A 14,782-nucleotide genomic window follows, 5' to 3' on the forward strand; every position below is an offset into this window, starting at 1 on the left:
CAACAGTAATAAGGTCCATAAATGTAGGAACCGGGTCTGTTTTCTGTGTCGACTGTAGGGCCTACAGTATGATAGACGTTTTAAATATTGACTGCAGTGAACGAAAAAACAGAAGTTTGGACCATTATGTAATACTGTGATTTGTAGGAGATCAGTTTAATGGAAGTTGAAAAAGAAATGCGTTTACGTCCTTGACTAACAATTTCTGTTACAGCTTTCTTAATTTGTGTACACATTTTTTTGTACTATTATCCTGCCTTTTCTATTTTCTTTTCCTCTTCCTGCCTTCATCTGGATTGGTTTTTTTTTTAACTTCTTTTTCCTGTTAGTTTGGGAGCTGTATACTCTAGTCCTGTACTTTTATTAAAAGTTACCCTAGAAGTTATAACGTGTATTCCACTTAACTGTAGTCTAATATATCAGTTCATGTCTTGGCCCTCTCTCTGAACATTGCAAGGCCCTCAGGATACTTTAACAGACTTTAACTTGGTTTGACTATACACCTCCCCCCCCCCCACGCGGGGGGGGCCCGGGGCCAACAAATACGGAATTGGTGGGGTTTTTTTTTTTTCTTTTACCCTCACAAGGCATTGTTCTTCTTCTTATTTTTTTGGTTTTTTGGTTTTTGGATTTTGGGGTTTTTTTTTGTTTTGTTTTGTTTTTTAGCGGTTTTTTGTTTAGGTTGATCCACGTAATCAAATCCCTTTGCTCTAAGTTCTCTTTTCTTTTCTTTTTTTCTTTTAAATCTCAGACATTCCATCTGGGATCATTCGCCCTTTGTCTGAAGTACGTCCTTCAGAATTTCCCGTAGTGAGGGCCTGCTTGCTGGTAACAGACCCTCGGGTTTTTGTGCGTCTGAACATACCTTTATTTTGTCCTCGTTTTTGAAATATATTTTTACTTGATGACAGTTACTTTCTCTCAGCATATTGAAGAGATCATTCTACTGTCTTCTGGCTTCCATTGTTGCTATTGAGAAGTCAGCTGTAAGTCTCCCTAAGCCCTTTGAAGGTAATGTGACTTCTGCTGTCTGGCTGCTGTTAAACTCTTCTCTCTGTCTTCTGTTTTTGTAGTTTCACTCTGATGTGTATGGGTGTGGATTTCTTATGTTTTTCTGCTTGGGATTTATTTGGCTTTTTCAAATCTGTAGTTTGATGGTGTTCTCAGCCCTTACCCTTCAAGTACTGCCTCTGCTCCATTTCTGTCCTTTGGGAAGTCTAATTAGACGTGTGTTTTTTGCCTTCCTGCTCGGCCTTCTGTCTCTTAATCTCTTCCTTTTTACACTCTGTCTCTCTGACTCTCTGTGCCACACTCTAGATAATTTTCGAGACCTGTGCTCCAGCCACTAATTCTGTCTCTCTTTAAAACTCTCTCTTCAAGTGTGTCTGTTCTTCTGTTAAATCTGTCTACTAAGTTCTATGGTTCAGCTATTGACTTTTCAGTTGGAGGAAGTCGACTGGATTTTTTAAAACCTGTCCCAGTGTTCTTAACAGTTGGGTTGTGATCTGTGTCAGGTGATTCCAGTATCTGAAGTCTTTGTGGATTTGATCTTGCTGGTTCTTGATGCTGCCTCGTTTCCTTGGGGTGAGGATCTCGGAAACCGAGAATCGAGGAGCATTCCTCCCAAGAGGATCTACACTTACTTATGTGTGTCGGATACCGGGGTTGTCCTGCCGTGTAAGGGGACTGTGCCTTACATATTCAGCTTGAGGGTTTTTTTGACCACTCAGGTGATGTGAATTTGGGCTGCAGATCCAATCAAGGGGCAGCTCTGTGGTTACAGCTTGTTAGGGGCCAACCCCCCCCTTACACACACACACACACACACACACACACACACACACACACACAGTCTCTCTCTCTCTCTCTCTCTCTCTCTCTCACACACACACACACACACACACGCAAACACTTAGAGCCCCTCAGTGCCAAGTCATCTTGCCTTTCAGGCTCCTGGAGGGGGTGGGGGCAGGCTTATTTTATATATTTATTTTTTTTTTTAATTTTTTTTTAACGTTTATTTATTTTTGAGACAGAGAGAGACAGAGCATGAATGGGGGAGGGTCAGAGAGAGGGAGACACAGAATCTGAAACAGGCTCCAGGCTCTGAGCTGTCAGCACAGAGCCTGATGCGGGGCTCGAACTCACGGACCGCGAGATCATGACCTGAGCCGAAGTCGGCCGCTTAACCAACTGAGCCACCCAGGCGCCCCAAGCGTATTTTTATGGTGAGGAGGTCTCTCTGTGATTCCCCTTACTTTGGACAGGCCCAGGGCTTTGGCCTGTTCACCACCCCCACCATCCCCCATTGAGCTTTGTAAACCAAGACCCCAAAAGCCCAAGTTCTGTGATTCAGCAAATGCACCAGCTCAAAGGTGGTTCTATTGTTTTTGAAATGTTTGTTTATTTTTGAGAGAGACAGAGACAGAGCACGAGCAAGGGAGGAACAGAGAGAGAGGGAGACACAGAATCCGAAGCAGGCTCCAGGCTCTGAGCTGTCAGCACCGAGTCCAATGCAGGGCCCAAACTCACGAACCATGAGATCATGACCTGAGCCGAAGTCAGACACTTAACAGACTGAGCCACCCAAGTGCCCCTCTATTTTTTTTTCCAAGTTTATTTATTTATTTTGGTGGGGGGAGGGACAGCGAGAGGGGGAGAGAATACCAAGTGCTGACAGCTTGGAGCCTGGCGTGTGGGGCTCAATCCTACAAACCATGAGATCATGACCTGAGCCAGAATCAAGGGTCAGGCACTCAACGGACTGATCCACCCAGCGGCCCCTCAGAGGTGGTTTTAGTATTCTCCTTAGCTCTTCAAGTTCTAGGGTTTTTCCTGGTAATTCCATGCTGTCTTCTCTCATCTGTGATGCCTTTAAAAAGATAATTTTAATGTTTTGTCCAAATTTTTACTATTCCTAGCAGGGTGTTTAACCTGAGAGCTTAGCCTGTGCTCCTGGACACAGAGCCCACCCCTGGTTTCTGACACCGTGACAAGTCTAGCGGTAGGGCGGGCAGCATTGCCGACGTCAGCCTGCGGCAGGGGCCGCGCTGCCCTGTGCCAGGGGGGACGGGAGGGACCTCTCTCAGAGTTTTGCTGGAAGAGTGGGTAAGACCCCCAGGACATTTTTCTGCCCAGAAGGAGGAGGCCAGTGGTACTCGAGGAGGCAAGGGCCAGTTCAAGGTAAAGAATTCCGCAGCTAGGGGTGAGGGGCCGTGACTGACGGCGGCTGTCCTGCAGGAGACTGCACAGCGTAGCACAGAGAGCCCCGGCGCAGGGACGGACCTTGATGAGGGGACACGGCTCTTCTCTGTGGCCTGTGTGAGGAGATGAGAAAGGGAGACCGGAGATGTTAGGGGTGGGGGGTGGGGAGTCGAGAAAGCCCATGCTTCATGCTTCCTGGACAACAGGGTCAGCCAGGGGCCGGCGAGGGCTTTGGTTTGGGAACGGGCCTTCTCGAGAGAGGGAGCTTTAGAGCAGGCATTTGGAGAGTTGCGACGGGTAGGGTCACGTGCCCAAGCTCACACCGGCTGGGGCAGCGAATTTCTTATTTTCCTCACTTAAATTGTAGACTCCCTAAAGTCATCGATAGCGTCTTAAACTTGTTTTGTATCCAGAACGACCCTCTGCCTCTGGCAGGTCTGTGCCGGCGAGAAGCTGTGTTTTCCTTCTTGAATTGAGTTGGGAGATTTGGGTCTATTTTGTTTCCTCTGACAGAAGTGATCTCTCAACTTAGATTCTGAATGTGCTTTCTTTCACTGATTTGTGAAGTTAACGTAAATTAACTCATAAGTTACGTTGTACTGTACAGTATCAGATAATAAACGTATTTATTTAATGCGGTTTATTATTCAAACAAACACCTGGAGGCCTCGATCCCAGGTCATGTAAACCATCCACACCCAAACCTGGATGGATGTCAGAATCACTAGGGAACTTTTTTTTTTTTTTTAAGTTTATTTTTTTATTTTGAGAGAAAGAGAAATCGTGAGTGGGGGAAAGGACAGAGAGAGAGGGAGAGAGAGAGAAAGAGAGAGGATCCCAAGCAGGCTCTGCACTGTCAGCGCCGAGCCCGATGTGGGGCTCGAACTGACGAACCACGAGATCGTGACCTGAGCCGAAGTCAGACGCTTAACTGCTTAACCGACCGAGCCACCCAGGCGCCCCTTTAAATGCAGTTTCCTAGGCCACACCTACATTATCACGTGAGAGTCCTTGGGGTGGGGGGTTCCCAGATGACACAGATAGTCAGCCAGGCTTGGGAGCCATTGCAGTGGCCAGGAGATGCCACCTGCGACCCAGGTGGAGACGCAGAGACTGCTTAGAGGAGGTGGAGAGCAAGTGTCCCTCTGACTGAGCCGCAGAGGCTGTGTCCGTGGCGACAGAGGACTTGGTGTGAGGGAGGGGGATGGGTCCCAGGAGGGGGCATTCCCTTCTGCCTGGGGTAACAGCCGTGGGCCTGGGGGCATGGAGAGGCTCCGGCAGGTGGCCTCTTCTGGCCCACGGGTAGCTGGCAGGATGTCGGGAAGAAGCCCCTCCGAAACAGCAGCCAAACCCAACTGTTTACAGCTGTCGCGAGCGGGGTTTCTTTGTCTGCCTCAGGATGTTCCTCTTGTATCTCACCGTTCTACTGAACTCTTACATCGTTCTAAAGATGTGCCAAAAAATTTCTTGAGTTTCAAAGTGGACAGTTACACTAGCTGTTATCTATAATTATGCCCGTTCCTTGTTTAAGTTTTCCTTTCTGCGTCGGCCAAAGCTTCTAGAGTACTCTGTAGCAAATGTGAGGAGGCATACTTGACCTCATTATATTGAAGGTGCCTTTTTTTAAAAATCACGTTAAAGAGCTATCTTTAATAACCTTTTCAGTACACACTTTATTCTTAAAGTCACTAATAAAAATGTGGGTGTTAAAAATTCGACATCTAAAGGGAGGAGGAAATGACTGTTTCCTTTTTTCCACAGGTCCCTAGGTGTGACACTTTGGGAGCTCTTTGATAATGCTGCTCAGCCTTATTCCAACCTCTCCAACTTAGATGTTCTCAACCAGGTCATTCGAGAGAGAGACACAAAACTCCCTAAGCCCCAGCTGGAGCAGCCTTATTCTGACAGATGGTGGGTAACTCTACTTTACTTTTTTGTTGTCTTCAGAAGATAAGGAAACCCTCTGTCTGTGGCTGTTAGTTGTATACTCCCCATTTTGATTGATTGATTGATTATCTTAGAGGGGGTGGGGAGCACCAGTGGAGGAAGGGGCACAGGGGAGGGGAGGGACAGAGAATATGAATCTTAAGCAGGCTCTCATCGAGGAGCCTGACACAGGGCCGGATCCCATGACCTTGGGATCGTGACCTGAGCCAAAAGAAAGAGTCGGACTCTCAACCTACCGACCCACCCAGGCACCCCAGTATATTTATTCCCTGTTTTTTTTTTTTTTTTTTTTTTTTTTCCAACGTTTTTTATTTATTTTTGGGACAGAGAGAGACAGCATGAACGGGGGAGGGGCAGAGAGAGAGGGAGACACAGAATCGGAAACAGGCTCCAGGCTCCGAGCCATCAGCCCAGAGCCTGATGCGGGGCTCGAACTCACGGACCGCAAGATCGTGACCTGGCTGAAGTCGGACGCTTAACCGACTGCGCCACCCAGGCGCCCCTATTCCCTGTTTTTTTAAACCATAAATGTTGTGAAAAGCCAAGATTTGTGTATCATTCACAACTGATTTTAATTTTTTTTTTTTAATGATTTATTTATTTTTGAGAGAGACAGAGACAGAATGTGAGTGGGTTAGGGGCAGAGAGAGAGGGAGGCACGGAATCCGAAGCAGGCTCCAGGCTCCGAGCTGTCAGCACAGAGCCCGACGTGGGGCTTGAACTCACGAGCTGTGAGATCATGACCTGAGCCAAAGTCGGACGCTCAACCGACTGAGCCACCCAGGCGCCCCACAACTGATTTTAGAATTAACATATATTTTAAAAATGTAATGTTAGTTTTGGAAAAAGTGTACAACAGGCAGGAGTTTATGTATTCTGTGCAATAAGAAAAAATGTGAAGTCTGAACCAATTAGAAAAGTCAACATTAGGGAGTTTCCTATTGTGGAATTGTTTTAAAATGAAGCTATTTGTGGGCGCCTGGGTGGCTCAGTCAGTTGGTTGAGCGTCCAACTTCAGCTCAGGTCATGATCTCACACGTGAGTTTGAGCCCCACGTCAGGCTCTGTGCTGCCAGCTCAGAGCCTGGAGCCTGGTTTGGATTCTGTGTCTCCCTCTCTCTCTGCCTCTCCCCCGTTCATGCTCTGTCCCTCTCAAAAATAAATATACTTAAAAAAAAAAAAATTAGGCTATTTTTGTAAGTGATACCTAATATGTGAGAAAAGAGCATAGGAAGGGTAATATTTAAATTGGCGGCAGAAGCTAATTTGCATAGTGCATATTGACATTTGCAAAACAAATTTACTTCTTACGAGTCTTCAGACCAGTTCTTACTCCGTTTCCATTCAGGATCACGTTCACCTCTTTCTAAGCCTCTGTCTACACCACTGCCTGCCCAGTAGGCACTGCCCGTGAAGCGAGGCAACCCCATGCCCTGAGGCAGTGCTCAGCTCCCACACCGCTCTGAACTGTCTCCCCTGGAATAACTTGACACATACTGCCTACAGTTAACACTTTGAAGTTGCCTTTGTCTTCCCTTTTGTTCGTGGCTATGTCGTGGGAGGTTGGCTCTATTCAGCCAACCCTTCGAAGACCCAGCTCCCCCTTGCTCTCTTCTTTGGACTTCATTTTCTACTGTTTCCCTCCGCTTTCAGCCCCTTTTATGATCTAAGGAGACCATGTGCTACGTAAGATTGTAGTGTTACTTTTCAGTGGGGGGAGGAGTTAGAGATTAGTCACTACCGCATTTGTCTCTGAGAATTCTTACAGAATAAAACGAGTCAACCTAAACAACGTAAGACAAGTGCATTCTTTACTACGTAGACCACCTGTGGCGATTTTTTAAAGAGGAGATCATGTTAAAACTGTTTCTAAATTCAGGGGATAAGTCACTGGGTAGACACCAGAAGGAAAATGACAAACACTGATACTGGGACGTGTCCCGGGAACACACAAAATTAGTAGGCCCAACGCTTATGTTTCTTCATTTCCTCTTGTGCCACAATGTGTTTCACCGTGAACCGAGATCCTTCATGTGGCTGACAGTGATTATAGCATAGAAACTTTTGAGGTGCGAGTTGGCTTGGGAGTCCTCGTGAAGTCCTTTCTTGTTTTAATTTAAAGCAGTTTTACCATCATTCCATTAATCACCTCTGAATCGTTGCCCAGGTATGAAGTTTTGCAGTTCTGCTGGCTGTCCCCGGACAAGAGACCAGCGGCTGAGGACGTGCACAGGTTGCTCACCTACCTGCGGATGCAAAGCCAAAGGGACTCAGAAGTCGACTTTGAGCAGCAGTGGAATGCCCTTAAACCGAATACAAACAGCAGAGACACCTCAAGTAATGCGGCATTCCCAATCCTCGACCACTTCGCCAGGGACCGGCTGGGTCGTGAGGTGGAGGAAGTCCTCACCGTGACCGAGACCAGCCAGGGCCTGAGCTTTGAGTATGTCTGGGAGGCAGCCAAGCACGACCACTTTGACGAGCGCGGTCGGGGCCCCCCGGACGAAGCCTTGTCCTACACGAGCATCTTCTTTCCAGTTGAAGTTTTTGAGAGTTCACTTTCAGACCCCGGGCCGGGGAAACAAGATGACAGTGGCCAGGATGTGCCCCGTGGGGCCCCCGGAGTGGTCCCTGTGTTTGATGCCCACAACCTTTCTGTTGGAAGCGACTATTACATCCAGTTGGAAGAAAAAGGCGGCAGCAACTTGGAGCTTGATTACCCACCCGCACTGCTCACAACTGAAATGGATAACCCGGAAAGGATACACGAGGAGGCGCCCCAACTCCTGACACTCCGGAACCTTGAATTAGAGGAGTCCAGTACAGATGAGGATTTCTTCCAAAGCGGTGCAGACCCCAAAGATTCCAGCGTACCCGAGGACGTGCAGGTCCCCAGGGGCCCTGAAAGCCCTTTCAACAGTATATTTAGTGATCTTGACAAATCAGAGGATCTGCCCAGTCACCAAAAGATATTTGACTTGATGGAACTAAATGGAGTTCAAACCGACTTGAAGCCGACCGCTTTCGGTTCAAGTCCGGACGACTCCAGAGAGTCCGTTGTAACGTGCCACTCTGAGAAAGATAAGCCCCGTAAGCTTTTTGACGGCGAGCCTCTTTGCTTATCAGAAACCCTCATGCACCGAGATAATTTTGATCCACTGAACGTTCAAGAGCTGTCAGCAAACTTTTTGTTTCTTCAAGAGAAAAACCTACTAAAAGACTCACTGTCTGACAAAGAACATCTAAATGATCTTGAAACAGAACTTAAAAGCGCTGGCTTCACCGAAACGATATTAGAAACTCCACATAGGAACTCTTTAGGTACTGAAGTGAAGTTTGCCGAGAACAAACCAGGCTTTCCTTTGCTGCAGGAAAGCCTCAGCGCCAAGGGTCAGGATGCAGGTGTCGTGTTCAAGGACAGCACTTTGAACACCTCGTTACAGTCTTCCCCAGAAGCGCGGGTACCTCCTACCTCGCTGGAGACAGAAGGAACATCTCCCCGCTTACTTCCAGATACGTCCCCGAAGCAGGGAGAACCCACATGCTCGGATGTCCGTAGCCACGAAGACGGTCTCTGCCAAGAAACGAATCCGGACCCTGTGACCATCACGGTAGAAACTCCCGCAGCGGCTGCCAGAGCACACGGTGTTGGTGACCGGTCCCGGGACCTGACCCGCCAAAGCGAAGAGGCCTTGACACTGACCAAAAGTGACCCGGTTCTTACTGATGACATTTTTGCCAATGAGGTGAGTATAGGAAGCAGTGTTCCAGAATTGAGACAGAACTTCCCAAATCAGCCGCTCTCAGAAGACCGACACGCTGACCGTGCGCTGGAGAAAAGCTCGGAAGGTGCGGACGCTCTGAGTGAGCTGCATTGTAAAGCGGCTGCCAAGGAGGGGGGCCTGGTGTCCGCCCTGTCCTCAGACTCGACCAGTCAAGACAGCCTCCTAGAAGACAGCTTGTCAACACCCATTCCGACTTCGGAACAGTCCGTGGAGACCCCGGACTCTCTGGATTCGGTGGATGTCCGTGACGTTTTATTGGGATCCTTAGGCTCTCACACTCCTCAGAAACTCGTGCCCCCCGATAAGCCTGCAGACAGTGGCTACGAGACGGAGAACCTGGAGTCCCCTGAATGGACCCTGCACCCTGCCCCCGACGGCGCCTCGGCCGCGGAGGCGGCCACGGCGGGCGATGGCAGCCGTGGCACCCTGCCCCCCAACCCGGTCATCGTCATCTCAGACGCAGCCGACGGCCACAGGGGTACGGAAGTGGCCTCGCAGACTTTCACGCCTGGCTCTCAGAGCTCGTACCGAGACTCCGCCTACTTCTCAGATAATGACTCTGAGCCTGACAAGAAGTCCGAGGGCGTCCCGGGACCCTCGGCCTCGGCCTCGGTGGTGGTAACGGACCAGCCGCTGCCTGAGCCGGTCGTGCCGGAGCAGAGTCCTGGCGCCAAGGACAGTTGCCTGGAAACCAGCCACGGCCAGCCAGACCAAAGCTGTCTCCCCGCTTCGCACAGTTCCGGTCACCCGGCGTCCAGAGACACTTCGGAACCGGCACCACCTGACGTTTCCAAACAGACGCCGCCTCCCGAAGACGAGGCCGGCAGTCCCTTGAGTTTGGGGAACTCCGAGCTGAGCAGCAGCGATGACTTCGAGGCACCAGAGGAGCGCGCCTGCACGCTCGCTTCCACCGGAACCAACACCAACGAGCTCCTTGCCTTTGCGAGTTCCACCCTGCGCCCCAGCAGCGCGGCGGACGTGACGGCGGAGAAGTCGTCGTGCGGCCACTCCGAGGGCCCCAAGCTGAAGGAGCCGGACGTCGAAGGGAAGTACCTGGGGAAACTTGGAGTGTCGGGCATGTTGGACCTCTCCGAGGACGGCATGGATGCCGACGAGGAGGATGAAAACAGCGACGACTCGGACGAAGACCTGCGGGCGTTTCACCTGCACAGCCTGAGCTCCGAGTCGGAGGACGAGACCGAGCACCCGGTGCCTGTGGTCCTCAGCAACGAGGACGGGAGGCATCTGCGCAGCCTGTTGAAACCTGCGGCCTCTGTCGCCATCGACCAGCTGCCGGACGACTGGAAGAAAGAAAAGAAGGCGGTGACGTTTTTTGATGATGTCACAGTCTATCTGTTTGACCAGGTATCTGTTAACCTCCACACGTTGTCGTCTCGGGGAATTCCAGAACGTGTTAGGAAATCGGGTGCGCTTTGTTTTCCCGATGGCCGCTTTGAGGCCGCAGAGTGTGTTAGGATTCCCCAAAGATGGGAATTGGGGGTTGGTTACGGTTCCCAAGAATACGCAGAGGTGTAGGTGGGACAGGGAAGTCCTGTCGAGTTAAGGGAAGGAGACCCGGATGCCCTTTCTGGGTCTGCCGGCAGAGGCCTGCTGAAGTTGGCTGCGCTTTACACACCGCATTTCCGTAACCCAGCAGTTGGCAGTGGTGGTCAGCACGCAGGTGCAAGCCGGAACAGTCTGTGGCTCCCAGGTAGCCCCGGAGTTGCCGGCCACCGGCGGTCCCTGTGGATCGGGACCAGGGAGCGGCAGCGGCAGAATCCGTGGCCCTCCAGGCCTCCCGTGCCTGCTGGGCCCTGCTCCACGAGCTCAGACTTCAGCCGCTTTTAAAATGGAGGGTGGAAGGTTTTCTTGTATCTGTCACTGATTTCTAGTCTGATTCTGTTATGGTCAGAGAGCGTGTCTGATATGGTTTCAGTTCCTTTAAACTTAAAAAGGTTTGTTTCGGAGCCGGGCTACGGTCTGTCTTGGTGAACGTTCCACGTGTACTTGAAAGAACGTGCCTGAATGTCCGTTGGATCTGGATGGTGGGCGGTGTTCAGTTCTTCTGCACTGGTGCTGAGGTACTGATTTTTCTGCGTGCTGGTAGTTCCGTCCGTGGCCGGATAGAAGAGAGAGAGGTGTTGAAGTCTCCGACTGCAATTCTGGATTTGTCTCTCTCGGTTTGTTAGTCTGTGCTTCCTCTGTTTTGCGGCTCTGTTGTTAGCCGCATGCACGTTTAAGACCATTAGATCTTGTTGTTGACATGACCTTTTACCGTGACAGAATGTCCTTTTTTATTCCCTTGTCTGATAATTCATGTAACCGCTCCAGCTTTCTTTTGATCGGCATTTGCATGAGATCTCTTTCTTCAACCTTCTCCTTTCAGTCTACGTGTATCATTATGTTTGACTTTAGTTTCTTGTGAGTAGCAAATCAGTTTTTAAATCTCTTCTGAAAAATCCTGTCTTCTAATTGATGGTTTTAGGCCACTTACATTTAATAGAATTAGTCTTGTTTGGATTTTGGCATACCATTTTCTTTGTTTCTGTTTGTTTTTACTTGGTCGTTCTTCCCATCTTTGTGGTAATTTAGGCCTTTTTTAATATTACCTTTTAATTTATCATTGCATTTTTTTTTTTTTTACTACGTATCTTAGGTTTTGTCATGGTTTGGGGGATTAAAATATACATACTTGTCACGATCTACTTAGAATCAGTACTGTACCGTTTCCAGTGGAAAGCAGAAAACTTACTACTGCTGTCTGGTATATTATTCCACGCGCTTACTCTGAAAGCCCCGTCAGACGGTGCTCTGCGTGATCAGTGTTTCCAGCAATCAAACACGTTTTAAGAAACTCAGGAGGGGCGCCTGGGTGGCTCGGTCGGTTAAGCGTCCGACTTCGGCTCAGGTCATGATCTCACGGTCCGTGAGTTCGAGCCCCGTGTCGGGCTCTGTGCTGACAGCTCAGACCCTGCAGCCTGCTTCGGATTCTGTGTCTCCCTCTCTCTCTCTGCCCCTCCCCTGTTCATGCTCTGTCTCTCTCTGTCTCAAAAATAAATAAATGTAAAAAAAATTAAAAAAAAAAACAAACAACTCAGGAGGTGACAAATTGGGTTCTGTTTATCCATGCGGGCTCTACTGTTCCTCTCTTTTCATTTTTGATGTTCCAGGATCCTTCTGGTATCATTTCCCTTCTGTTTGAAGAAGTTTGGCTTTTTTTTTTTTTTTTTTTTAATCAAATCTACTGACAACAAATTACCTTAGTTTCCCTCACTCCTTAAAGATATTTTCTCTGAATCCGCACTTCAGAGTTGACAGCTCTCTTGTCTCAGTATTATTATGTCTGTTTGCTGTCAGGACTTTTTTCTTTGCAAAGTTTACTTTTCCTCTTAGCAGTTTGATCGTGAGTGTGGATTTCTTTGCATTTACCCCGTTTCAAATTTGCTGAGCATCTTGAATCTGTCGTTTTATGTCTTTCACCAAATTCAAGAAGTTTTCAGCCATTATGTCCCCAAATGCTTTCTTTCGCCGCACTCCGGGTCCCCTCCTCTGGTGCTCCGGGATCAGACTTTTGTGTGTCTGTGGCCCGTTGGCTTTTTCTCCCGTGTCTGTTTTCATCATTGTTCAGACTGAATCATTTCTGTTGATCTCCTTCAAATTCAGTCATTCTTTGTCATCTTGTTACTGAGTCCATCCAGTAGATTTTTTTAAGTTCTAGCTACTGTATTTTTCTGTTTTGAAATTTGCACTTTGTTATTATTTTTATCATCTGTTCTTTTGCCAGGACTATTCTGGGTTGGCATTCATTTCAAGAACGTTTGCTCTTGCTCGTAGGAACATTTTCACAATAGTCTTTAAGGTAATCCCAGCATCTGTGTCATCATGGCATTGGCAGCCATGAACTGAGGTTTTCCTGATTCTTTGTATGCAGAGTGATTTTTTGACTGATTCTTTAGTGTGTTTATGATTCTGTCCTTGTTTAAGATTCTAAGGAGAATGCTGATATTTTTGTCCTAGAAGGCATTGACCCACTGGGGTTCAGGTCTCAAGTTCCAGCCACCCTTCTGTGGGCCGGGGGTCCCCGTTTAAAGCTTTTGCTATACTGTTCAAACCTGTCCTGTGCACATTCCCCCCACTGGCCAGGGTGGGTCTTGGCCAGTGGTCTGGCCTGCGGTTCAGTTCTCAAAGCTTCGGTGCTGTTGACATTCAGGTCTACCACACGCGGCTCGGAGGTAAGGCAGGTTCTCACAGACTTGATAGGGTTGCTTTTCTGAGCTCCTCCCTGTCCATGGTGTCCCTGGTACTTTCCGATGTCTTGAACCCCACTTTTCGGTTGCTGCAGCTGAACATCTGGGGCTTTCGTTAGTGCATGACACTGCACACTGGATGCGGCCGTGTGGACAGAGGGGAAGACGAGCAGTAGGGCTTCTGTCTCAGGATCCCAGCTCCCCCAGGGGGAGAGTGAGTCACTCCCCCTCAGAATTCTAGGTGCCTGCCACCCCAGGATTGCTTGGGGCTGGGGAGCAAGAGATGGAGGGCGGCCATCTGGAAGCCCCCTGCCCAGCGTCAGAAGACCTCCCTCCTGCTTCAGAACCAGAACCAAGGGGCTTCTGGAGCTCTCTGTGTCCGCTCCGGTACGCGCCGTTGAAGAGTTCTTCCCCGGCCTGCCTGCCACTGCTTGCTTTCCGGAGGCCTCCGGCAGCCGCTTCACGCTTGCCGCCCGGGTCCCGGAGCTGCTTCGGTGGGTGAACCGGGGCTGTGTTCCGACGCACCTTCCCCGGGCCCGAGCCCACCCTGTTTGAGGAGGAGCGTTTCGCGGCCGATCGGTGAGGCTCCCGCGAGCCGGCCTCTGCTGACGGGAATTTCTCTTTGGCTTTCAGGAGACCCCGACCAAAGAGCTGGGGCACTGCGGAGGAGATGCCCACGACCCCGAGTTGAGCGGCCGCGGCCCAGCACCGCCTTCGGGTTCTCCCTACCTGAGCAGGTGCATAAATTCCGAAAGCTCGACCGATGAAGAAGGTATTTCCCTTCGTTCGTGGGTTTAAAAAGAAACTAAAAGGTAGTGGGCTGTGAGTGAGGGAGGCTTTTGTGGAGGGTGACGTCACGTACTGCTGTAAAGGACATTGTCAGGACCCCGGGGAGCAGCTCTGCCCCCTGTCGGGCCGAGTCGGTGTTGCTTGGTCTACAGGCACACTTGTGTGGCTGCCCTCGGCCCTCTGCTCTTTCTAACAGAATCAGAGAAGGAAAACTGGGGTGTATTTTTTTCCCTTTTAGGCGGAGGCTTTGAATGGGATGATGACTTCTCCCCGGACCCTTTTATGGCGAAGACAACAAGTAACCTTCTCAGTTCCAAGCCTTCCCTTCAGACGTCCAAGTACTTCTCGCCGCCTCCGCCGCCCCGGAGCGCAGAGCAGAGCTGGCCTCACACGCCGCCATATTCCCGGTTCTCCATCTCGCCTGCCAACATCGCCAGCTTTTCTCTCACTCACCTTACTGACTCGGACATGGAGCAAGGAGGTGAGAGGAGGGCTGTGTGTCCAGCAGGGCTGGGCGGGCGTCGGCCCTCGAGACCTTCCCCACGGGACTTGAATGCTTGCTGATTTGGGGCTTTCCTGGTGTTTGCAGAGTAGATTAAAAAAAAAAAAAAAAAACCCCCCGAAAGCTCTCACAGTTCTAGAGCGCGCTCTCGGGGCCACAGCCCCCACCCGCAGGCCTCTGTCACTCCACAAGCTGAGTGCCACTGGAGGTGTCCCCTCGCTGCCCCGGTTGGGCCGGGTGGCCCAGGGTGACGGCCTGGCTGCAGGTCCCCAAACTTGCCCAGGGTGTCTGCCACCTTCTTTTCTTCTC

The 14,782-nt window shown here is 49.9% G+C and overlaps 1 protein-coding gene across 2 annotated transcripts in view; it reads left to right on the top strand.

Moving 5' to 3' along the window:
• Positions 1-14,782, top strand: part of LMTK2 (lemur tyrosine kinase 2) — an 81,951-nt gene that overhangs the window by 62,652 nt on the left and 4,517 nt on the right. For both annotated transcript variants that reach the window (XM_040455867.1, XM_040455868.1), the window contains exons 10-13: positions 4,966-5,115; positions 7,318-10,300; positions 13,816-13,954; positions 14,210-14,452. In XM_040455867.1, coding sequence (XP_040311801.1) covers positions 4,966-5,115; positions 7,318-10,300; positions 13,816-13,954; positions 14,210-14,452 — 3,515 coding nt within the window. The remainder of the gene's footprint in view (positions 1-4,965; positions 5,116-7,317; positions 10,301-13,815; positions 13,955-14,209; positions 14,453-14,782) is intronic.

This window comes from Herpailurus yagouaroundi, unplaced genomic scaffold (assembly GCF_014898765.1).
Source record: "Herpailurus yagouaroundi ecotype Mexico unplaced genomic scaffold, PumYag 216, whole genome shotgun sequence".
Taxonomy (NCBI): Eukaryota; Metazoa; Chordata; class Mammalia; order Carnivora; family Felidae; genus Herpailurus; species Herpailurus yagouaroundi.